The sequence below is a fragment of the Zootoca vivipara genome, chromosome 4, assembly GCF_963506605.1.
Source record: "Zootoca vivipara chromosome 4, rZooViv1.1, whole genome shotgun sequence".
Classification (NCBI taxonomy): domain Eukaryota; kingdom Metazoa; phylum Chordata; class Lepidosauria; order Squamata; family Lacertidae; genus Zootoca; species Zootoca vivipara.
Window position 1 is genome coordinate 77,802,695 of NC_083279.1, and position 25,697 is coordinate 77,828,391.

The following is a 25,697-nucleotide window of genomic DNA, read 5'->3' on the forward strand; positions in this document are numbered from 1 at the left end:
TACCCCACCCCACCCTGATCGTGAGGGTTGCAGATTGTTTGGGGTCATAATTGACTACACTGTAAATAGCATTTTGGGGGCTTTGGAAGCGTGGGAAATGAGCAATGGACTGGGCACTCTTTCCTCAGTCCAATGTACCCAGCTCACCCCCCCTTCCACATCTCTGTATTTCTTAATTTGTGTATGTGGGTAGTCTGGGCCGCCATAGTACATTTGTTGGATGGAGGGTAGGATTTGTACAGTAGCTATAACAAACAGGAGTTTGGAAGTCTTTTTTTTGGGGGGGGGGTGGCAGCTAGGAGAAAGCTCTCCAAATGTAGCTGCTTTGGTAGTCGACCATTATTTCCGATGTCCACTAACCGGACCTGTCTACCAAAGTGCCAGGGGAGGCAAGCTGTGGCCTCGCTTCCTACTGTATGGAGATGCTCAGAAGCAGTGAGACTCTTACTTCCTCTTGCATCGGAGTGTTTCCAAAGCTTGGCATGAACCAAGTGGCTGACTTCTCTTTTCCAAGTACATGTGCCAGAGAGATATCAGGGAGAAGGCCAGGCTTTGTTTCTCCCACACAGCGTGAAGCAAAATGCTGCTCTTGGCTTTTGTGTCCTCCTAGTTGTGTGGAGAACTTGTGTGGGGGTGTGTGGGGGTGTCTCATCTAGCAGTAATTCATTTTATGGGCACCACTTTGATTGACGATACAGAAATTTAATTCAGTGTGTGGCCCCCAGGTTCTCTGACGAAGTGCTCTTGTGGCCCACTTGGTCTGAGTTGTTGGACCACCTTGCTTTAGGGTAACCTTTAATGACTGGTTTTAGATTGCCCTTTTACTTTGCCCACTTGGTGTCCTGTAGATGTTTTTGGACTACAACTCTTCATCCCCAGCTCCAGCACATGTGGAGAGCAGGTTGGCGAAAGCTGCCACAGACAGCTATGGAACAAAAGAAGGGACTGCATTTTCTCCCAACCAGCAGCAGTAAGACTGCAAGCTTGCTTGAGAGATATTGCACTGAAGCTGACTGTTGTGGCTTAAGAGAGGCTCTGTAATAACTTCTGGCACTAATTACTCAGGACAAAGCTGCTTTGTCAAAGTTAATAGCTGCTTGGGGGGAAATGGCAATAGCTATTCACTGACCAGAGAACTTTCACTTTCCTCCTTTTGTGAGAGGTTGTCGTACTGCTGTTAGCAAAAGCAGCCCTCCACCCAAGGAGTTTGGGCCTGGAGTTAGCTTCACATGAACTCAAAAGTGAAAGTTCATGAGAAGTTCTGTTATCTTGATCTGATAGCGCATAGAGTGAACAAGAAAGTATCTTATCTGAGTAACTTTAAAATGGCCTTCTCCAACCTGGTGCCCCCAGGTGCTTTGTATTCCAGCTTCCATCATCCCTGACCACTAGCCATGCTGGCTGAGGCTGATGGGGAGTTGTAGCTTGAAACATCTGGAAAGCACGAGGTTGGCAGGAGGCTACTGCCAATACATCTAGAGAAGGAACTGATCATTTGGCTAAGGATCAGAAAATGTGTGCTTATGGGGGGATTTATAAAAGGAAGAGCGTAAGAGCAAGCAATTGCTTTTAGACTAGTGTAATTGTAGTAGCTTATTGCAAAGAATCTTGGGAATTAAAAGTATGCTGAGCATGTTCAGATCTGTATTGTCCTTCATAAAACTAGCCCCCAAGATTTCCTAAGGTTACCAAATGATTTAGCAATCCTATGCATATTTGTCTACTCAGAAGTGAGGCACATTGACTTCAGTGAGACTTACTCAGAGGTATAGGTGCACGAGAATGCAGCCTTAAACCAATCTGTATCAGTAGTGTGCAGACACTCAAAACTTTATGGAACTGGAAGTTTTTATACAGTGGTTGCTCAAGTTAATCTTTGCACTGATTCTGGCTCTAAGACTGAGCTGCCTTGGGAGTGTGTGTTTTGCAATAATCATGACAATATTTGCACTTCTTTCCTTGACCGACTTTTATTTGTGTGTATAATGTATATTGAATGAAAATATTGAGATAAATAAAACCCTTTTTGAATGACATCTGTATCGGTGCTTCTTAAAACAATTATTTCACGTGCAATCCAGTCACTAGAAAGAAACATGGCAATTCAAGCTGCTTATGCTAGAACACGTTTATCTAAAAAATGAGTCAGTTTAGGTTAAGAGGGAAATGATTACATTATACATTAATTTATATGCCAGTAAATCCATTTTTAGGGACCCAGGTGGCGCTGTGGGTTAAACCACAGAGTCTAGGGCTTGCTGATCAGAAGGTCGGCGGTTCGAATCCCTGCAACCGGGTGAGCTCCCGTTGCTCAGTCCCAGCTCCTGCCCACCTAGCTGTTCGAAAGCACATCAAAGTGCAAGTAGATAAATAGGGACCGCTCAGGCGGGAAGGTAAACGGCGTTTCCGTGTGCTGCTCTGGTTCGCCAGAATCAGCTTTGTCATGCTGGCCACATGACCCGGAAGCTGTCTGTGGACAAACGCCGGCTCCCTCGGCCTATAGAGCGAGATGAGCGCCGCAACCCCAGAGTCGGACACGACTGGACCTGATGGTCAGGGGCCCCTTTACCTTTACCTAAATCCATTTTTAGAATTTACATCTCAGAAGTCAAGTAAGAATGACATTTAGTTGTCTGGTTTTGAAATGGACAAGGAAAGAGCAACTTGTTTATGGTCAAAGATCACATTAGAATATGACAGACCAGTGTGTTCTTATCACATGCAGGTGCTGTGTACAAAGATTACAACTGAACCTGAACTTGTAAGCTGGTTGTTTTTACTAAAATCTTTTAGTCCCGTGAATCTGAACCATAACATAGTAACAAACAGCCTGCTGGAACAGGCTGGTGGCCTATCTAGCACAACATCACAGTGACCAACCAGGCATAAGCAGGATCTGAGTACAACAGTACTCTCCTCTCTGGTAGCTTTCAGCAACTGGTATTCAGAAGCATGCCACCTCTCGACTGCACAAAAGCTGTAACAATTAGGTAACATGATTAGAAGCTCAGAAGGGCTTTAATCTTCCAACCAGAGCAAGAGGCGGAAAAGCATTCCCAGGAACCTACTGGTGAGTAAGAAAGAGGAGCTAGAGAGTTCTGGGATTGGTAATTTTTCATTTACTTTGGGTACCAGAGGTTTGCCTGGTGCCCATGCTGCCAAAACTCAGGAATTTGGGCCTTCATGGTTGGATTTTCTGGTCTTTGCTTTTATTGTGTAACTTTCAGTTGCATGTGGAAGGATATTTTCGTTGTTGGTTGATTGCTATGAACACTCTTGGTATTACAGTGGTACCTCTGGATGCGAATGGGATCCGTTCCAGAGCCCCGTACGCAACCAGAGCAGTACTCAACCTGAAGCGCCGAATCTGCGCATGCCCGTCGCACAATTCAGCGCTTCTGCGCATGACATCATTTGGCATGTCTGTGCATGCACGAATTGCCGAACCTGGAAGTAACCCGTTCTGTTACTTCCGGGTTCGGCGCATTCGTAACCCGTGTTGTACGCAACCCGCAACATTTGTATCTAGAGGTATGACTGTACAAGTTTATTACATTTTTTATTGATTGTATTTTACCTTCTCTTTGAGATTCTCTGGTAAAAAGCAATGAATTACCTTGGCATCAAGAACAAACTGCTTGTATGAGCAGGAAAACACAGGAGCTAATTTATCAAAACTGGATCAATTTGCAAACTCTAAAAATGTATATTGTAAAAAAAATAATGCAACTAAATTTTCAACTGGAAGCATCTGACTAATTCAGAATTTGACTTTGAGCTGCATTTTAGGATGTGAGAATTGTAAGAAGCAAATATGCACTTTGTCAAAGCAAGACCTCTAAAAGCCTTGTGGTTTCCACCAGGTTATTTCTTGAGTTATCTTAATCAGTACCCTTTACATGATACACCGTTTGCATGGGAGGTGCATTTTCATGGACTCAACAGCCCTGCTGTCATTTTAAAATGTTCTTGCTTTGTCAATCACTAGCCCACAGGACATAATGCAAGGGTGTTGCAAAAGCAGCCCTGTTTAGGGAAGCTTTTAATGTTTAATATATTTCAATATTTTGTTGGAAGCTGCCCAGAGTGGCTGGGGAAACCCAGCCAGATGGGCGGGGTGTAAATAATTAAATAATTAAATAGCACCCAAGTTCCAGTATACTTTTCCTGAGATGAAGCTAATATGAGGCAAAAAAAAATTCTTACTTCCCAGTGTACAATGAAATATTTTATCCAAGAGAAGTTCCCTCACTGCAGTGAGATATTCTTTTAAAAGAGGGGGGGCTGGGGGCAAAGAAGTCAGAGAAATTTACTAGATCTAATTTCCATGTCATGAATAAGCAATTCAAGAACATGAAATCCTACAGCTTTTCAATTTTTTTATCTTTCCTGCGGGCTACCCCACAAAACGTGTTGCACGTTCATGAAGCAAGAGGATCGTCAAGTATCTGCCAGCTCAAACACTAAAACTGGATAAGTCCAAAAGCATCACAAGTATTTAGGAATGCATACTGATTGCTTCCAACCAAGATAAGAATTCATCTTCACCGAGGCAAAGTTGTCTCCATGAGGAACATTTATTCCTGTGAAACCAAACTTTGAAGCTGTGTTAAGCAAAAAGGACAGAAGGTAGTCATGAATTGTGGGTGGCAATCCTCAGGCCTGAGGGAGGAATACAGCCACACACCCCTCTAGGCTTTTCTTCTCAGTCATTGAAACTCCACACCAGCCTCAAGTGCTTTTGTTTCACAGGAGGGAATCCTTGAATTGGGATGCCTCTTGCTTAACCAAATGGAGGGTGGATGTTTATGGGAAAACCTGACTTGCATAGCCTACTGTACATTATCATTAAAATCAGTAAGATGCTAATGCTATTTTATCAGGTGCTTTTACAACATTATGCTGGGCAAAACAAATTGGTCCCAAGGTTTCCTTACAACCACCCTTGATTATTACAGCTTTAGGATGAGGGAATGTGGTTATTACAGAGTGTCACGGTCCTGCCTGGAGCTGTACAGCACCACTGGATGTTTTACGATCGATTGATACTGCACCAATGACACTGGATACTTGCTACTATCTTTAGATAACACAGACCAGGATGTTCTTTAAGAAACAAGTTTGGTTTATTTGTTTGTACAGAAGCATGTGGTTACTGAATGAATAATATCGTAAATAAACTTATAACTGTTAGCCTATACCGGCCTATATCCGATAAATTATTTACCAGCCTGTACCGCTAAAACCTCTAATTAAACAACACAAGTTTCACATTGATCTGCTATCCTGTCTGTTCCTTCCCACCAATAATCCACCTAGCTCTCTGGCTAATCTTCCACAGCTCTCTCTCTCTCTAACTGATACCTCCACCTCCCTCCCACAATTTCCCCAATTCCAACAGCCCTAACTGCCACTAGGGAGGGTTTTTTATACCATAACGGAACCTGCCCCTGAGGGTTCTAACGTTCCAAAACTTAACCCCTTACTTGCTCAACCTTCTTCCTAAATAGGATCGCCACGCAGAGCAGCATGCTCTAGGGCAGGCATCCCCAAACTGCGGCCCTCCAGATGTTTTGGCCTACAACTCCCATGATCCCTAGCTAACAGGACCAGTGGCCGGGGAAGGTGGGAATTGTAGTCCAAAACATCTGGAGGGCTGAAGTTTGGGGGTGCCCAGGGGTCAGCAAACTTTTTCAGTGGGGGGCCGGTCCACTGTCCCTCAGACCTTGTGGGGGGCCAGACTATATTTTTTTGGGGGGAAATGAATTCCTATGCCCCACAGATAACCCAGAAATGCATTTTAAATAACAGGACACATTCTACTCATGTAAAAACATGCTGATTCCCAGATCGTCCACGGGCCGGATTTACAAGGCGATTGGGCCGCATCTGGCCCCCGGGCCTTAGTTTGGGGACCCTGCTCTAGGGGCAGCTTTCCAAACTTGTTAAATGTGCATCACTTCATGAGACAGGAATTCAGTTTTACTAGCAAACCAAAGGTTAAACTAACCCTTTTCCGGCCCCAGGAGGAGCATGGGGAGCATTTGCACGACGCACCTGCATACTGCAGCCAACACACTAACGTGTCAGGAAACAAGATTTTGAAAAGCTCTGCTCTAGGGCAACCACTGACTGATTGGGTATAGGACTGTTAGCTGGTATATTACTACATTTCCTCCAAGGAGGCAAAGTTGGCACACCCAGTACAGTACCCACCTTTTCTATTGAAGGGAGGTTAGGCTGAGAGCAGAATGACTGACTTAAGTGAATGTGGTGGTTGAACGGGGATCAAATCTGGCTTCAAAATTCTAATCCAATACTCTAGGCACACCACATATGAATCAGACTCCTAGGAAAAATGGGGAAGACTTGATAAATGGGCACGTTATAAGCAAGATGCAGTGGAAACAACAAAGGTCCTGCAACAAACACCAGTTGCTGCTTTAGAAGTATAACCAGTAACACCACTTTGTTGGGCACTGGAATTAAGGGAGAGGAAGGAAGCTGCCTACAGTGTCTGTCAGTGGCTCTCTCCCATCTCTGCCTGGAGATGGCAGGGACTGAACCAGGCACTTTCTGCATGCAAAACAAATGTTCTACCACTAAGCTACAGCTGTTTTGTAATGGAGCACACTGAGACTGATGCTAATTGGTTTGCCTGGCAGCTTGCTTGCCTATTGTGCGCATAAGGACTAAAGGACAGCACCTCAACATTGATGTCAACACTGTATGTTGACCTGTGTGTTCTCTACATGAGTAAGGAAGGGTGCCACCTGTGAAGGGTGCCAGGGCAGTGGTGTTGGAAATAGAGGATCCCAGCTAGTTATGCCAGTGTAAATTCTGGTTGTGAACAGAGTAAACAGATCTATGCTAAGGTGAAAGGGAATGGCTCAGTAATGGAAGCAGGTGCTGCTGGAGGCAAGGAACTTCGTAGATAGGACTAAATATTTTGAAAAGTCACAGCATTTCTAGAAAATTTTATTCATTGTTTTTAAAAGATGGCATGTCAAGTCATCAAGCACAAGGAAAGAAAGATTAAACAGCAAATACCTGGGTTATATACGGCAAAAGGTTCTTTTACAAGAACATTCCATCTAAAATGTCCTTTTTCTATAGACTTTTTAATGTCTACAGTTCCACAGTTGCAGACATGAAACAGTAATTGCCCTGAAATGAGATGTATTTCCCGATTTTTTAAAAATACCCAATTACAAGACATTTGTACTGACAGTAAACACAGAACAAAAGTAATATATTTAAGCATTTAATGTGCATTTTTATCAAGGTAGGTGAGAGATTGTGTTTATCAAAACAAGCGCTGTATGGCTATTGATTAATATGGTTTACTTGAACCTACAGGGACATGGGTAAGAAACATTTTCACGAACAGAAGGATGGAGTATGCGTGCATTATAATAAACCAAGTTTGTGTTCAACCAACAGATGAGGATCGCCCATCACTTCACTCTGTGCCGGGTCTGGAAAACAGGTTTAATATTTTAGTAATCTACAACTTTGAAAGAACAAGTATCATCATGCAAGATACAACTTTTAACTAAGTGTAGCAGAAAGCTCGTTATTTGCTCCACTCAACCCCCTGCACCCCACACTGACTGAAAACAGATCAGCACAGCTCTAATTAACTCTTCACGTAGGATGGTTGGGAAAGAGTGCTTGGAAAGAGGCCAGTGTTTTCTCCCTGGGCAACAGGTGATAGATTCTAATTGAACCTTTAATCAGCAGTGGATTGTACTCCTGAAAACAAGTTGTCTCTGCTCTTTAAATTCTGCATAGGCATAGGCACTTGCTTGGGCCCACCCTTGTAAGAAAAGCCCCCTGCTGTATCAGATGAAAGGCCTATTGAGTGTCTCCCATTTCCTCACAGCAACCAACCAGACACTGCTACCTATGGGAAGGCTACAGGCAGGTCATGAGGATCCCAGGTGTGAAGGCACATCAGGCCACCATATTGCTGAAGCTAAGTAGGTCTGGGTCTGCTTAATGCTTAGATTGGAAGCCACATATATGTAATCTTGGAATTCCATGAAAAAAGTATGGTGGGACATAAATGCACAAAAAAATTACAGTTGTTTCCCAGTAACACAGCTGCAATAGTCATGTGTAGCACATAGTTACACAGCGGGACCCCAGCATGTGAAAAGTGGTTTTCATATTGGTGCAGCAACCTTTGAACAGGGCCTGAGGTTTAGAGATGTCTTGTGATCTTTATAATCCACCCCCCCCCCCCGGCAGCTTTAAAATACTAGATTTCTCCCATTTTTTTGGAATTTTCCTTACCGTTTAGAATATCCTCAAAACCAATGCAGTCATAGTTGCCTTTCAAGATATCCAGGGACAAGTTAGAACTATTAAGGAAAGGAAGACGCTGGGCCTATAAAGTACAACAGTTAGTCAGGGAGATTTCGTTCAACAAATAAACTGTCCAGGTGTATTAACTACCCAAATAAAGGGATCTTGAGGATCATTTAGTCCAGACATCCCCAAACTGCGGCCCTCCAGATGTTTTGGCCTACAACTCCCATGATCCCTAGCTAACAGGACCAGTGGTCGGGGAAGATGGGAATTGTAGTCCAAAACATCTGGAGGGCCAAAGTTTGGGGATGCCTGATCCAGTCCAACCCCCCGCAATGCAGGAATATGCAGTTGTCCCATACGGGGATCAAACCCACAACACTGGTATTATCAGCACCACGGTCTAACCAGCTGAGCTATCCAAGCTGCAACATGAAGCCATGCTTGATTATTACTGCAATCTTATGATATGTGTCTACAGAGAAAAGAGACCTATTGAGTTCAATGGTGCTATTTTATATACCTATTTATGTAGACTTAATTGAATAAATTGATACGGTTAATTAACTAGTGATGCAATCCTATGTGTTCTTACCTGAAAATAGGCCTCTTTGAATTCCCTGGGGCTTACATCCAAGTAAACATACACAGGATTGTGATGCAAGATTAATTTAAACAGGGTACAGTCCTACATGACAAGATGATTCTGAAGAAAATGACTCAAGATCTTTCCCTGTATCTCCATTCCCCCAGGTTCAAAAGGTTCAACTCCTGGGCTTTCTCAGTTCAAACGAATCACTGACGTTACAGTGGTTTTAAGTATTAATCATTCAAACCAGTAAGAAGCTAATGCTATTTTATCATGTGCTTTTAAAACATTATGCTGGGCAAAACAAATTACTGAAAACAAATGAAAAAGCATACCTGCTTCACTGCTTTGAATTCCATTTGCAGCTTCAGCGGTGCATGCAGCCCTTGAATATTTCTCAGAGTAGAAAAATTCATCTTATCTTGATTCAATGAAAACTACAAAACAAAGTGTTAAGAATATACTTGAGTTCTAGAACAATTAGCGAAATGTGACTTCCCTTGTTAAAAAATGTTTGTAATGCTTCACATAAATGTATTTTCCTAGCTTACTTTAAATACTTCCACTCACTTAAAGAAAATACCAACCCCCAGCTGGAATTTATATGCGCCTTTATCAATCCATCACAACATGCTGTTTCTGGCAAGCGGAGTACATTTGACTCCACCTCGTGGTGAAAGTAAAATACTGCCAAATAACCCAAATCCCATTTGGGTTAATGTTAAATAAATTACTTTCAGTACTGAAGGAATGCCAACATCCGACTAAGTACAGAAGGATGTGAGAGAGAGGAAGAGGTGTGTTTCTTTGCCATCTTATAGGTGCTTGAGTGATCCATCCATCTGACTATCCAAGCCCATTGTGGGAGCATTCCAAACACAAGATCCAATGCAGGCATCCCCAAACTTTGGCCCTCCAGATGTTTTGGACTACAATTCCCATCTTCCCCGACCACTGGTCCTGTTAGCTAGGGTCATGGGAGTTGTAGGCCAAAACATCTGGAGGGTCACAGTTTGGGGATGTCTGATCCAATGAAATGAGAGGAGTTTTGAATGAGCAGGTCTGACTCATCCTGGCTCAGCTGGAGATATGCTGGCCTAAATTCTCTATCCCACCTGAGGCTGAAGTAAGTCCTGAAAAGGGGCTGTTCCTGGGAAATGGCGGGATGGGGAAGGAGGAGACTGACCCGTATTCTGAACTCCATTAAGCTTAGTCATGTGACCTAACAACGCACCATAAGTTAGACCAGGCATCCCCAAACTGCGGCCCTCCAGATGTTTTGGCCTACAATTCCCATGATCCCTAGCTAACAGGACCAGTGGTCAGGGATGATGTGAATTGTAGTCCAAAACATCTGGAGGGCCAAAGTTTGGGGATGCCTGAGTTAGACTGACAAAAAGGGTGGTAAGTAAAACCATTTCAAAAAATTCTTTTGCTTCTTCCAGGCTCCACTGCTGAACAGAGTATGTAAACAAGAAGAAAATATTCATGCATGTTTGAGCCTTTGCAGGAATTTGATGATAAAGGCAGAAAGCCTCTATGCTTCTGCCTCATGACATCTCCCTGTTTCAACTTTCCTTTCTTCCTTTCCTTATTGAGTCACTTATCAACCCCAATGGCTCTCCCACATTCATCATTGCGGCTGCTAACATTTTGCTCCTTATGCTGCGAACATGCATTTCTTTTCCACCTTCAAATCTCTTTTCAAGACCCTCTGTTAATATGCATCAATTTATGAACTACAATAACCACATAATTTCTGTGCCACCTCCAATGCCACCCTTCTGTACTGCTCATCATGCACTGTTCAATCAGCTTGGCTCTGCCCCTTCAAGATGGGTTGAAAGCTTTCCGATAGGGAAGACAAGACCGCCAACTGAAAATACAATCCCATACATTAATAAGAGGTCCCACCAATCCCAACTGGGCTTACTCCTATGAAAGTAGCTTTGGGAGCGCAGCCTTAGGTTTCAGTTTTGCCCCCAAAACACAGCTGGTGCCAAGTGTTAGAAAAGTATCTGCCCTGTAAAATTAACAGTTTTCTATCCACTGTTAACTGAAAAAAGTGTATAGTATGGCCACGTCATACACATATTTAACTTGCATGATTTTAACTATACATGGGCAATAAAGGGATGCTCTTGTGAAATCTCAGAGGAAGTTGGACTGTCCCATGAGGGCATCCCTAACATTCCCAGAGCCAGTGCACCAAGCAGGCCTTGCCTGAGATGCAAGGCCAAGAGTTTATTGAGCTGTTTTTCCACCAAGTAACTCCAAGCAGATTCAGCACAGAAAGAGTTTAAGCTCTCGTCCTTGTTTCCCAGGCAAGGCCCACTTAGTGCTCTGACAGGAGTCCTCTCTTTCTCTTCCCCTCACCAGCTACCTTACCCTCAACGGCTAGCTGTGGGGCAAATCCAATGGCAACACAATTTTGGCTCCACAAGGTTTTCACATATACATAGGGTTGCCAGACTCAATAGTGGACAGGACTTCAGTGCTGCCTTTAATTGCCCTGCTCTCTTTTGAGTCTGGAAACCTTAAAGAGAAACCAGCAGACCCTTTGTTTAATTTCCAAGCAAAGGGTCTGCTGGTTTCTCTTTAAGGTTTCCAGACTCAAAAGACAGCAGGGCAATTAAAGGCACAGAAGTCCTGTCCACTATTGAGTCTGGCAACCCTACATATACACATTACCCCGGCATAAGATATGGTGCCACTGTATACCACTTGCGCTGTTTAACAGTCCACTGTCTGAAAAGATGAAGTGTACTTACATTTTTCTCTGATAGTTCCAAAGGATGAACAGGGAAAAGTTCACTCTTCACATTTGTAAAGCTATAAAAACAATGTACAGTATTAGTACTGCAACTTTTATCTCAAGAGCATCATTCACAAAATATTTTGGATAGCAATTCCAGGTAATAGTTTTGTGGCTCTAAAGTCTGGAATTAATGGCACAGAATACATAAAAGAACTATTTTCTCTTCTTTAGTAGGGTGGAATTAATGATACTAGCAATGTGTGTGCAGGAAACAAATACCGTAAAGTCTAATGCCCGTTTGCATATTCTCTTGGAAGTGAGTCTACCCATCTACAGTGGGACTTACTATTATTTTTTATTTATTTAATTTGTATACCACCCTTGATTCAAGGCTTGCTGGGCAGCTCAAAATATAAAGATACAAAATGAGACACAAAATAAGTAATAAAATACATAATAAAAACAAAAACAAACCAGTAGCACCCCACATCCAATAAACACATTTAAAAGGCCAGAAAGATTTTTGCCTGGCACCTAAATATATGCAATGAAGGTGCCAGGCGAGCCTCTTTCAGGGAGAGCTTTCAACAAATGGCGAGCCACCACAGAAAAGGCCTGTTATCACTTTTCCACCCTCTGGACCTCTCATGTAGGGGGCACATGAAGAAGGTGATGATCATAGGGTCTGGTTCAGTTCGTGTGCAGCTGTTGTCAACTTTGGCTTTAGTTTAATGTATTAAAAAAGTTTTTACCTTTATTATTTTATAGGCAAAACAAAATGAATAGTCACCACACTCAACCTGAGTACAACTATATGTCATCCTCAGCCATGATCTTTGCATTTTTTTCAGGGATCTGAGCCGGAACAATATAAATTACAAAAATAATAATAATAGAACAAACCCAGAGTAAGATGAGCATTTACATTTTCAGAAATGCAAATTACTGAAGCTTAAAACAGTACAGTTCACTTAGTTGTGTTTTTTTTAAAAAAAAAAACCCTCTGGTAGTTGACACTGTTCTGAGTCAAAAACTAGTCCATTTGAAGCTATTTGATATGTAACAAACCTGTCCATAATGGCTAGCAACCATCTGATTTTAAAATCTTCTGATTGAGCACCTAGAAAATTCTGTAATGAATAAGAATCTTTCTCTAAGTTAATTGTATATAGGGCAATACAGAATATACTACACTTTGATTAAGCCCAATTCATCTTTGATCTGGCTTTATTCATATATTATTTGGTTGCTTTTTTCCAAGAAAGAGGAAGTCAACGTGACTTAAAAACATTGAACAAGTGTAAAAACAGGAGAAAAACAACCTAAAATGCTCAGAAATAATATGCATTACACAGATAGTTATTTATTGCCCTACTGAATAAGTTACTGGTCAGATATTGTGTAAGTTTAATTGCAAATTGAAATTCACATCTCACAGGAAAAATAGAAAATTTACAAGGGTAAGCAGCCTTTTTATGATCAGATTTACATTTAATATACCCATATACCCATCCAAGGACTTAGAATTCATCATGCATTCGAAGTCCGCTTTGGCATCTTAAGGAAAAAAATACATAATGGATCTTCTGCTCAGAAATATCCTGAGATGACATTACAGGGGAAACTGAATAGTTCAATAAGAAACTGTTGCAGCATTGTGCAAGGACCTTGAAACTTATCCACGAGAAGATCACCCGCTTTTGTATTTTTTCCTGACTCCTATTTTAATGCTTTATCTGTTTTTCAGGTGGTCTTATTTGTCTGTGTATCTTTATGACAACTCTGGAATGTCCCTTGAGTTAGAAAGGCACAGCATATTTTCATTAAAAGCAATAAACCATAGCGGACAATTTTTTCTGAAATAAAACTTGATCACCACTGTAGAGTTTACTCTGCAGTGTCACCACGAAAGCATGCACGCTGCTCACATGGTGTTTTGGTGATGTCCAACAAGCCTGACGAAAGTCCAGTGTAAACAAGTGGTGTCCCCAGAGAAGGTTCTTAAAATATCTACAACATACAGGGGAGCAGAGCAAGGTTTATTTAACAGATAATCAGGAATGAGCTCCCTGGATGCAGATAGCAGAAACGACAGCCTTCTTCTGCCTGTATTCTTTCTGTGGCTGCAAATGATCCATTACATAAATGAGATAATAGCTCAGAGAAACTGTGCAGGGTATAAATTTTAAATTGCCAAAACTGTATGGAGTATTGCAAGTTTAAATATATAAATTCAGATTTGTTTAATGCCACATGTGAGGTAATCACAGGGACAATGTAAAGAAAGATTACTTAGGACATTATTGTGCATCCTATCAATTACATTTGATAACAAATATACAGCTCAACATGTTGGCTGTCATTTCACGAGACATCTCAAAGAAAGAGCTATACTGTAGTTTATTTTAACTAGTCCTAATGCCTTGCCCACGTATATAGTGGAATGATTGCCTACATATATGCAGAAGCGCTGCATGTATAATGCTGCCACTGGTCTGTTTCGACAGAAGAGAGTTCTCTTCTTGTCAAGCCCAACCTATAAAAATGATTCTGGCCAAAGTCTCAGGGGAATGGGATCAACTTGTAAATCCCACCTTCAAACTAGGCCAAACCAAGTTCACCCTGTTCCCACTATGTAGGAGCCCTGACATTCGCGTGGTCCATTCCATGAAACAGGCTGCTGGGAAACTGCAGTTCTGTCTGCTCCTGGAGGAAGGAAGGCAAAGAGCTTTCCACCCAGTTCAAGAGGCTGAACTGGCTCCTCCACTTCATGCAAGCAGGAAGCGCTCTGGAGACGGACACAAAATCTTGGATGGATCCAGTTTTAGTTCCACAATTCTGTGGAAAGAATCTATATTTAAGGCTCCTGCTGTCAATAAATTTATGAAGACAAATAACTGGGTGTAACTTTGGAAGATCACCTCACGCAAATATTTAGTAAACAAATGTTTTGTAACTAAGGAACTGCCCAGCCCATGTGGGAGAGATGAGCTCCCTTTCCTTTTGAAGTCAGAGGTGCAGCGTGGGGTCCTTCATCCAAGATGGATAGAAGGGGTGGAGGTGGCATATTTGGGGCTCACCACCTTCCCAGGTAAGCACTGCTGCAGATTTATGGGATTCATTTGTGAGTGGGGAAGTGAGAGCTTCTTTTTCCTCTCTCCTCTCAACAGTCTTGACCAAGCCACCTCTACACAACCCACTTGAAGAAAAGCAGACCAAGAACACAATTCATCCAGGAGGCAGAGAAAAACAATTTCAAACACACTTTGGATCTCCGTCATCAGGGCACATAAGGAATTCACCTATGTATTTCAATGGCTTTCTAGTGCTTACCCTCTATTTATCACATCACAGCTTTCAAATGCTCCAGCAGCTGAAAAATCAGAAACTGGAATACAGTCCTTCAGCTGAGATCCAAACGCTCTGGTATTCTGAAACAGAGATAAGTTACTATTAGGAATGTACAACTCAAGAATGCTTTCAAAATGAGTACTGCTAGTTACATTTGTTTTCAAGGGGTGGAATTCAATTTTGCGCTACTATAAATGTTCTGTCTGTGCAAGCGTTTCAGCTTGCTGGACAGAATGATTCCCAACCTCACTGTTTTGGGGGGTGCTCCCTGTTGAAGCTTCATTCACCGTGTCTGCATTCATGGGATTGTTGTCTATCACATGATAGTATATGTTTTCATTCCACAGTGGGAAGTGACGAAGACAGGATGTTTGTGTTACTGTGTTTCCTGAAGTGGGACTATTGTCCTTTGCTCTTTCTCTTTGCTGCCTGATGCGGGAGCCATGTTGCAGTGCTCCATGTGTGTTTATATGTAAATAAAAGTAGATTAGCCAAGATGCTGAGGTCTGTTACGCGATTGCACAAACTCTGCGGATCTGTAAGTGTGCTGATGTCAGCTGGCATCAGTCGCTGTGATGTTCAGGCTGAGGAAAGATTTTGAAGCTCCCGAACAATCGACCAGGAGGGAGGGAACAAGCCAGTCGGGCATGTGTCTCTGTCAGGGTCCTACTCGAGAGTAAGAGATCTAACACTCCCAACTCTCCCAGAGCCAATTCTAGGGGGCATGGAGAGAGAGAGGCGAAATCCCTCTGCGCAAGCAGAAGACCTTGCACGGGGCTTCTTAGATGAATCCCACCCAAGGGGTCTAATTTAGTAACTTTGTTAATTATATCACACCAATCAAAATTTAGGCTACTTTAGAAGGCAGACAAGTTCTGTAGAAAATACAGCAAAACATGTGTGTCGACTCCCAAACTTACTTCATCTACCAAATATGGACACAAATTTCAGTTTGGGGAATATACCCAGCCAGATGGGCGGGACATAAATAATAAAATTATTACTATTATAATCCACTGTGATTTATTTTCAAACTGTCCATAAATGGATTCATCATGGTGGTTCCCAATAACACTTACTTGCTGCTCATGGTATGTAAAAGAGTTTAAACCCAAATACAATCTCTCAGGTGTCTTGCATGTAGGTATTCTAATTGCTGAACACTGCTTTGTTCTTCGTGTTCTAAATCTCACTCTGATGCTCTTGAAGTGGTCTTCTGACCAAACTCTCCAAAAGCAATTCTAATATGGCAAGCCTAGGTCAACCAGACAGTCGCTAATGAAAATGTAAGCACTTTCCTATTAATCCCCAGGTGCCAGTCTGCCCACGTGGTTTAGAAAAAGGCGTTCTTCCATCAATTGTACAAAGCAGGTGGGATGAGAAAAGTGAGCACTGTCAGGCCTTTTATATTGGGTACTCTGCTTGCCTTGATTTCAAGAACGTGCTTAAGAAATAAACATATTACAATGTTAATTCTGCAGAGATAAGAAAAATAAAGCAACATAAATAGTGGGCCTAAAATCAGCTTAGTTAATATTTGTAACACAGAGAGAACACTATTTTTCTCCATTGTTCTGTCCAGCATATCAATTTCTTCTCTATGAAAGAGATCAGACTACACATTTTTGGAACTTTACATACAGTTGTGAGCAGTTATTTACTATTAATAACACACCGCAATAGACAAAAACCAGGAAAAAAGTCCACAAAAAAAGGTGAGGGGATACATAACAGACTGATTTATGAACTGACATACAAACTGACGCAATATGGGCTACCAGACAGGAGACTGGACTAGAAGTCAGGATTCCAGCAAGTATAAGCAGCATTTCTGTTTCCTTTCCCACCATCAGCTTTTCTTGTTTATTTTAGTTGTACATTGTTTGTGTCTCTTGCAATCAGTCTGTATACTTTTTTGCACCACACAATCCTGACTGGAATCTCCAGGCGCTTCCTTTACACAAACATACACCTCCATTTTGCAAATATTTGAAGTGCATAAATTAAAATCGAGCTGAATTATTACAGCACAGAGTCTGAAATTGGATAGATTAAGTAAATAAAAGGACTGAACTGCAGGAAATCCCTCCGACAGTGACACTGACACAACTGTTCTATTGCTTCCCTGTGGAAGTGAGATGTTTGCAAAGTAAGCCTTCAAAATCTTTGGGAATGGCCAGTATACAGTGACCCAGCAACATTGGCAAATGAAGAGTAGGCCCATAACAGAGGAAATGTATTTTGTTGCTCTAGAGTGGGTTAATTTCCCCCCCTAAAAAATATTACACCATCCCTTAAGTTATGATGAAGCCAGGTGTAGACAGTGCATTTCAGCCCTGTATGTTCTACATCAATTGTGACAACTCTTTCTACCCATTATACCAATGGTGAACCCAAGAAACAACTTGTGTATGATAACAGTTACCCCACAACGCAATTCCTTTTTATCTTTAATTGGAACGTTTCTACCTGTGGCTGTTTTATTTACCATTACTTCTTGCTATGAATTTACATTATATGGATGTTTGTTATATTTTCCACTACACCTCAATGACAACCTGGTGCTATAAGAGTCAGTATCTATACAGTACTCTATTGTATAGAATTCACCACCTGTAGTTCAAGGTGAATACAAAGGAGGATGCCAGATGTATCTGCCACCAGCTGATCTTTTTTCTTCCTCCATGCTTTTGACAAAAGTCTACCATGCAGAAATATGACTAGTGAAGAAAAAATTTACACCTCTTATCTCCATCTCAGGAAAAACCATACAGAAATTTAGCAGGTTAGGCTTTCTTGGCATGGAGTGACTGGGTGGGAAGTTTCACCAGCTACATTTATGTATTAAAGCCCCCCCCCCCCCGGCCCACACATAAAGAAAAAGGCTACAATCCTACTCAAGAGCATTACTCCAGTAAATACAAATACTGTAGTGAGATTCCTGGGTAACTGTGATAAAAAGGGAAATCTGGACGAAGTGAAGCAAAACAGAAACTGGAACAAATTTTTAAAAAATAAATAAATCTCAAAGGGCACATCCAGGGCCGGATTTAGGTTTGACGACACCCTTAGCTACTGAAGGTAATGGGGCCCTTTATATGTCCAGCTGTCCTTTGTCAACAACAAGCGGTCGTTTTTTTTGTGTTGAATATATGCTATATCCGGAACCCACTACTTACATCATAGGAGCCTACACAACACAAAACACTTGCTTTATGTAGGTTTTATTTTACTTTGTTTTTTATATTTTGGAAATGTACATTCCAGTTGTTGTTGTTTTCCTTTTTTTTTTTGGAGGGTCCCCAAGAGAGTGGGGTCCTAAGCTATAGCTTGTTTAGTTTACAGGTACTGTAAATCCGGCACTGGCACATCCACTTATAGCAGCGTCCAGGCCATGAATTCCCAGCTCCCCTCTTCACGGTGAAGACATGGACACGTCTGGACGCCCGGGGAATTCGGCAGGCGGAAACCCCTTTCAGACAACGCATGTCGGGAGGGAAAGAGAGGGGGCTTCAATGCGAAGTGTGCGCGGGAGGGGGGGGAGGAGCATCTCTCATTAGGATCCCCAAGGCCCGCCTCAGCCCCGCCGTGACTCGAGAGGGAGGGTCGTAGCTGGGTGAGGAGGGCACCCCCTCCGCACGCAGAAAGCTCCGAGTTCAGTCCCCGGCACTTCCAGGTGGGCCTAGGAGGTACCGTAGCCTGAAATGCCTTGGAGCCGCTGCCAGTCAGTGCGGACAATACCGAGCTAGGTGGACCAACGGGTCTGACTCGGCATTAAGGCAGCTTCCTATGTTCGTGAGGCGGAGAGAGATAGAGGGAGGACCCCCCCCCGGGACTCCCCCCCCCGGCTATGGTGGCGCCAGTTCGCCTGACGCCCCCAGGGTGACCCGGCCCCACGACCACGTTCTTTGACTGAATGCCGCTTACCATCTTTGCACCGTCACCCGCTCTCTCTTCCTTCCGCCAGCTACGAGCGAGGGCAGTGACGTCGCGCGCGCGCGCGTGCGTGCGCACGGGATGGCTCTCGCGAGAAGTTGTTAAAGGCGGGCGGGAACTAGCGAGGGCCGACGAGGTAACTGCTTGCCCTGCGGCCGAAAGAGAGGGCGGCTCCCGCCTCTCGGCGTCGTGTCGAGGGAGCGTGAAGGGAGCGGCGCGCGGCGTTTTCCCTCTTTCGCCCGCAGCTTTTGCCTCACCGTCAAAGGTTCAAAACGTCCCTAGCTGAAAATAACAATAAAACCGTCTGAAGCGCCCCTGGACGGAGTGCGGCAGCAGAACTCGAGTAAAACGCAATAAAGGCAAAGTGTGAGGCATCGTAAAACAAGGATTCTTTTTTTAAGCTGAAAAACAAAAGCAGCGGTTCAGGGACGAGTAACAGACTAGTCCTTTAAAAACGCCTAAGCGATCAAGAAAGCGTTATAGCCCTGCAAGGTACCTGAAAATAACGTGTTGGCGCCAGTCCAAACTCGGACAAAAAAATACCTCAGTGCAACCTTCAGAAAGGGTTCAGCTGCGCTTTGTAAGTGGCTGCTTAAGTTAACGCGGTCTGGCTTGCTTGCTTTAATTCAGGGGTCAGCAAACTTTTTCAGCAGGGGGCCAGTCCACTGTCCCTCAGACCTTGTGGGGGGCCGGACTATATTTTGGGGGGAAAAACACGAATGAATTCCTATGCCCCACAAATAACCCAGAGATCCATTTTAAATAAAAGGACACGTTCTACTCATGTAAAAACACCAGGCAGGCCCCACAAATAACCCAGAGATTCATTTTAAATAAAAGGACACATTCTACTCATGTAAAAACATGCTGATTCCCAGACCATCCGTGGGCCGGATTTAGAAGGCGATTGGGCCACATCCAACCCCTGGGCCTTAGTCTGGGGACCCCTGCTTTAATTGTTTGATTTTGCTGTGTTACCATTTTGGCATTGTAGCCTATCCTGCTTGGAGATGATTTCACAATGAAAAGCAAGTAACAAGCTTTGTACAATACTGTACTGATACACTGTAAAATCAATAAAGTGGATATTCTTTCTACTGACCACTCTTAAGCGTGGTACTTCAGTAATGTGTTCAAACCTGGGCTGCCAAAAAACAACACAGTTGCATGCCACCTCAATCCCTCTTCAGTGGAGACTGTGGCGTCTTTATAATATATGGTTCATTTACACACATAACCTGAGTCTACCATGCAGGGGCTCATAGCACTGACACCCCACAACGCCTTGCTTGTCCCATAGTCACAGCCTTGGTTGGATGAGAGCAGAAAACAAGCATGGCTCTCCCCAGGTTTCTGCTCACACACCACTCTATTATCGCTCTCATCATTAGCCAGGTGAGGGAACAGGGCCCACCCATGTGTTCTCTGGCACAAAGGCACTTATTTTGCTATATTAAAGGCCATGCCTAGGCCCAATGCTATTTTTCTAGCAAAATAAGTGCCAGAACTTGGCATGAACAACTCATTTGTTCTCTGAGAAAGGCAATGGTGCTCACCTGAGAGGTGCCAGAACGGAGTTCCTGTGAGTTCCCCCTGGGGAAAAAAGTTAAATGCACTTGAGAGAGTAGAATGTAAGTAAATTTTGACGCTTTTATGGGGGCAGCAGGTATTATTCTGCCTAATCAAATTTGGCGTGACACAGCCTGAGCAGGTGGAAATATGATTCAGAATTATGAACCTAAGGAATAAATGGCATTAGCGTGCACACGATGCATGTGCCTCCACAAAGAAGAACCTTTGTATTTAATAAGATGATTCCACTACTGGTTTAAAATGGAGGGAATCAACATAGAGATAAAACAGATTGCTCCAACAGCGCAAGCATTTGCCCTTTCCTCCTCCCACGAGGCTCCAATTTCGTACATATGGCATATACCTATGAATCTGCCAGTGTCCACAGGGTAGCTAAATTCAATACTCTCACAAGTCCAGACATGTCTATTGATTATAGTTCCTAGAATATGTTCAGAAATCTAACTCTTCACCTTTCATCTCCTGTACATTCTTGCTTGTATAATTGAGAAATGAATCCAGTGGCAGAACCTTTTGTAATTGTTTGACTGATAGTATTCTATACTCCAAATTTGCAGGGGACGCAGTTGGAAGTGGAACGCAATTCCAAACAGTTCTTGAATAACCTCTTCCCCGTCATCTCATGGCATCTGCTTGACCTTCAGCTACGCTCATTCAGCTTGTATGTAAGCTCCTTTTCAAACAAGTTTGAGTGGATCAGGGGAATGTATATTTCTGTTTTATTTTACTTTGCATGTTTTCATTCTTTTTGGTTAAGAACAGTTTATTTAATGACAGTTGTTTTTTTTAAAAAAAGAATTTTTATTCACATGGATGTAGCCAAGGGGGGCAAGGGGGCAGCTGCCCCCTAAATCAATCAGAACCAATACAAATCTGAGGTTCTGCCCCACTAACAAAAGCCTGCCCTCGCCGAAAAAAAACCTGGCTATGCCTATGCTTATTCATTAAAAAATTGAAAATATCAAATTCATTCATTCATTAAATCAATATGCATTAATACTTGCTGCACCACCTAAATTGCCTTCAATTGTGAACATGAGGACTAGGAAGGCCCACATGGTTAGAGATATATAAAAAAATTGTCCCGTAGTACCTTAGAGACCAACTACGGTTGTTCTGGGTATAAGCTTTCGTGTGCATGCACACTTCTTCAGATACTTCATTCAATTTTATTTGTCTGAAGGATGCAGAAAAACAACCACAAAGCAGGAAGTAAATTAACATTTTTGTCTATGTGTTTTAGTTTGTATTTAAAGATAATAGTAACTACAAAGGTTCTTATCATCATCATCATCAAACCTTTTATTGGCATCACATACAAACATCCATAACAAATCAATACAGAATTACCACCTCCTCAGTGGCACAAAACATTAGCCAAAAGAAAAGATGCAGAGCAGTCAATCGTCACATCTCTAGGTCTCCAGGGAGATGAGACGTCTACGATGTGTTTCGATGACAGAAAACCAAATAGAGATATTTAGCGACTAACTTGGTGAGCTCCTGATCATTCCCCAGTATTAGAAAATGTATGACCTCCACCTCTGGTTTCCATTTGGGGATGCAGAGTTGGTCTAGGAATTGCTGGCAGAGATCAGCATATAGTTTACATTTAAGAACCATATGTGTAAGAGTTTCCACCAGGTGGTCTTCACATGGGCAAATTCTTTCTCCTTCCACCATGCCCAAGAACCTTCCCCAAAGGAAGTTTGATGGAATTGAGTTGAACCTGGCCAGTGAAAATGCCCTTCTTTCTTGGGGGTTAAGCAAGAACTCAAGATAATTGTGGTTAATTTCATGTGCCCAAGAAAGTTGAAAGTGAACAGGGGTACATGTTTTCTCTGCTGCTACTGTTAGTTCCTGGCGTTCAATATCCCACAACCTATTTTTTTATTATAGCCTTGGCAGATGGTAGAGACAACGATCGCAAAAGTTCCACTGACAGCCCAAGTTGCTGTACATACCTTTATGTTAAACTGTTGTAGCCCTGGGGAAGGAAAGGGGTCTAACAAAACTTGGCTGAGGAGAGGATCTTTATCTGTTGTAAGGCAGATGTTTAGCCAGCATAGGAGAAATCTCACCCAGGTGACAGTTCCAGTTACAGGTAGGTAGCCATGTTGGTCTGACGTAGTCGAAACAAAATAAAAAATTCCTTCCAGTAGCACCTTAGAGACCAACTAAGTTTGTCATTGGTATGAGCTTTTGTGTGCATGCACACTTCTTCAGATACACTGAAACAGAAGTCACCAGACCCTTGTATATAGTGAGAGGGTGGGGAGGGGTATTACTCAGAAGGGTGGTATAAATGGCGACAGTCTCTACCTTATGTTGCCTTCCCTCTAAACACAAGGCTGCGTAGGGTACATATCGTGGGACAGCAAAAATCTTAAAAAGGAAAGCTTGCCTGCACTCGTTCAACTAGCTGGGTAAACCCTAGCAGCCAGACTGGAATACCATAAAGCAATTGAGCTAGAATTTTGGCGTTGAAGACCTTAAGGGCAGAGGGGATATGCAAATTACCTCTTGTTATGAAGAAACACATTATAGCCTGCATAGACATCTTACTGGCATTCACCGCCATTGCATAGTGTGAGGACCATAGAAGCCTATGATGGAATATAATTCCCTGGTAGTTGAATTCGAATACCTGCTGAATGGGTTTTCCACCAAATACCCAGCTGTAGCTCTTACCTGAATTTCCAAAAAACATTATTTTGCTTTTATCAAAGTTCATACACAATTTCATTCTGTCCAGATAGTTAATGCAGGAATTTAACAATCGTTTTAAGCCAATTCTTGACAAAGGTTCTTATAACTTGATATAGATAAGTGGTGTTTTTTTTTCAACCGATGTGATGTAGAATGGACAAAAAGAAACAACTGCATGTTCCTGTTTAGTGAAACTTCTAGAAAAAATCAGGTTCGTCACTAAATATATTTATTTATTGAGTGTTTTAGTTTGTTGATGAGGAAATGACTATAGAGATGAAACATTTACATTTCAAAGTTTTTCTTGTAGGATATAGACTGGACACCATCACTACACGTACATTATTGACATCATCTTCATGTTTAGGCTGCATAACATAAAGGAATGTAGATTTGGTTTTCCTTTAAAGGCAGACTTCCACACTAGGAAAAACTTCTAGACATAAATAGAATAAGATGTTTGCTCCTTTGTTTCAACCAATCTGTGAAATTTACAATTTATTTTATCATCCTTCCTTAAAGAGCATAGAACAATATATATTTTTTTAAAAAAATCCTATTTGTGTTTACTCAGGAGTAAGCCCCACTGTGTTCAGTGGGGTTTATTCTTATGTAAAAGGATAGGCACACATGTGAAAGCATCATTGAATATAGTTCAATGGGCATATCAATCCAAACTATAAAAAGCCAATATCATTTACACCAAAGTAAATTATGCTATTGTAACTCACCTATCCGAAACTCCATTTGGGAGTGGGGCTACTGCCAACTTAAGTTCTTGAGCATAAGAGAGAAACCATACTTTTTGTCAGTGTTTTTCTGCCATGTTGCTGGGGTAAATCTCCTCTTGTCCTGTCCTACCCGTTTCCCAAGAATCTGGCATCTGCTGAGCCACGATGAAAACTGCACATTGCAGGGGATATTGGGCTTGGAATGTTCCATTAGTTCTCAGTTAACTAGTATATAATTGTGCTCTAATTGCACCAGATACAACAGAGGGCAGGGTTGCAGTAAAATAGGGTTGCCAGACATTTTAACTGATCTTTGAAAATTCCACAGAGACTCTATTTTGGATGGATGAATCCCATCCATGTCCGGGAAATTCCAGAAGTATGGCAGCCCTTGAAAAGTGTGAGAGCCCTTACCTCTTTTGCGATTGAACCTGACTTGCTACACAAATTGATATGGCAATGTCTGCAGTCTTCAAACTAGAAACTATTCTGGGGCATTAAGGCTACAATCCTGTACATATCTACTAAGAGGTATGTTCCACGGAGTTCAATGGGACTTAATCTCCAGGTAAATGGGTACAGAATTGCACTTCAGTGGTGAAAAAAGAAGCTCAGAATGAAGGCAATGTATTTACAGTAATGTTCATCATTTGAAATACTATCTTATAACAGTATGAGCCTGTCTGAATCAAGCATCTGAGGTTCTAGATGTCTCCATTTCTGGAGTTTAGGTAGGATTGCCATATTTCACACAGTGAAAATCCAGGCCATTTGAACTTTTGGGGCAAAAAAACAAAACCCACAAAACCTTTTCCTGCTGTTTTTTATGGGAAAACAGCACTGCCAACATGGGGCTGCCATAAGTCTGGATTTTCCCAGACATTTCCCCTGATTTCTACCTGGGCACGTGAGGTTCCGTATATGGCTGGGATAATCCGGAAGTATTGCAACCCTAGTAGGTGAACAGGCTTTGTTGGCATCTTGATTATGGAATGTCTCCCCTTGTTTTTCTGGTGCTTTCTGTAATATTTCTGTAATATTTTTTAGGCACTAGGTGAAAATATTTATTGGTGGGTTTTAATATGAATGGCTTTTTGGATTTTATCTATTTTGGTTTGTTTGTCAGCAACAGAACCTTTCTGATCTATACAGGACAGTGGGAATTCAGTCCCTACTGCCCCAATCTAAATTCTGCACAAGGGTATCACTCTTCTGCTCTTCAAGGTATATTATGCATGTTAGTTGAAAGCATTTTATTAATTTTTATACAGAGTTGGGAATATTTGTGCAAGGACTGCATTAGTAAAGCAGGGGTGGAGAGAGAAGAAGAGCAGCTAAAAAAAGGCCCTCAAAGCACAATAATGGTTATTTAGATGGTGGATCGAATTTGTTTTCTGTTGATCTGGGTGGTAGGAACTGAACTAACAGGTTCAAATTACAACAAAGAGAATTTTGACTAAAGATTAAGTACCGGTAGTCATGCCTTGTCGTATGAGCTGTTGGAGAACGGAAAAAATAGCAACAGTCAACATCCAAAATAGACCAAAAAAAGGGGGGGTGAGAAAAACCTCACAATGTTGTAAGAATTTTTATTAATAAACTAGCCCAACATGTTTTGGCCTGTCAAAATGCAGAAATGGACTGAATACAGTACTGAGCTGGAAAGGTTTAGCCCCCTAATAGGTTAATGAGGAACTAGAGTTTTAAAAGTCTTTTT

At 42.2% G+C, this 25,697-nt stretch overlaps 1 protein-coding gene across 1 annotated transcript; it reads right to left on the reverse strand.

The window, feature by feature from the left end:
- Positions 1-6,962: 6,962 nt before the first annotated feature.
- Positions 6,963-19,072, reverse strand: POMP (proteasome maturation protein). Its single transcript, XM_035116003.1, has 6 exons — positions 18,939-19,072; positions 14,994-15,091; positions 11,674-11,734; positions 9,238-9,339; positions 8,299-8,392; positions 6,963-7,478 (listed from the first exon to the last, which is right to left on the reverse strand). Exons 1-6 carry the CDS (start codon positions 18,939-18,941, stop codon positions 7,411-7,413), a joined length of 426 nt encoding a protein of 141 aa, XP_034971894.1. The 5' UTR covers positions 18,942-19,072; the 3' UTR covers positions 6,963-7,410.
- Positions 19,073-25,697: the final 6,625 nt, after the last annotated feature.

Excerpts from the sequence above, each read along its gene's own strand:
- POMP (XM_035116003.1), bottom strand. Across the intron at positions 11,735-14,993 it reads TGTGATGTGATAAATAGAGG|CTTTACAAATGTGAAGAGTG; the intron begins GTAAGCACTAGA and ends TTGTTTTTATAG. Across the intron at positions 8,393-9,237 it reads AATTCAAAGCAGTGAAGCAG|GCCCAGCGTCTTCCTTTCCT; the intron begins GTATGCTTTTTC and ends TGTACTTTATAG.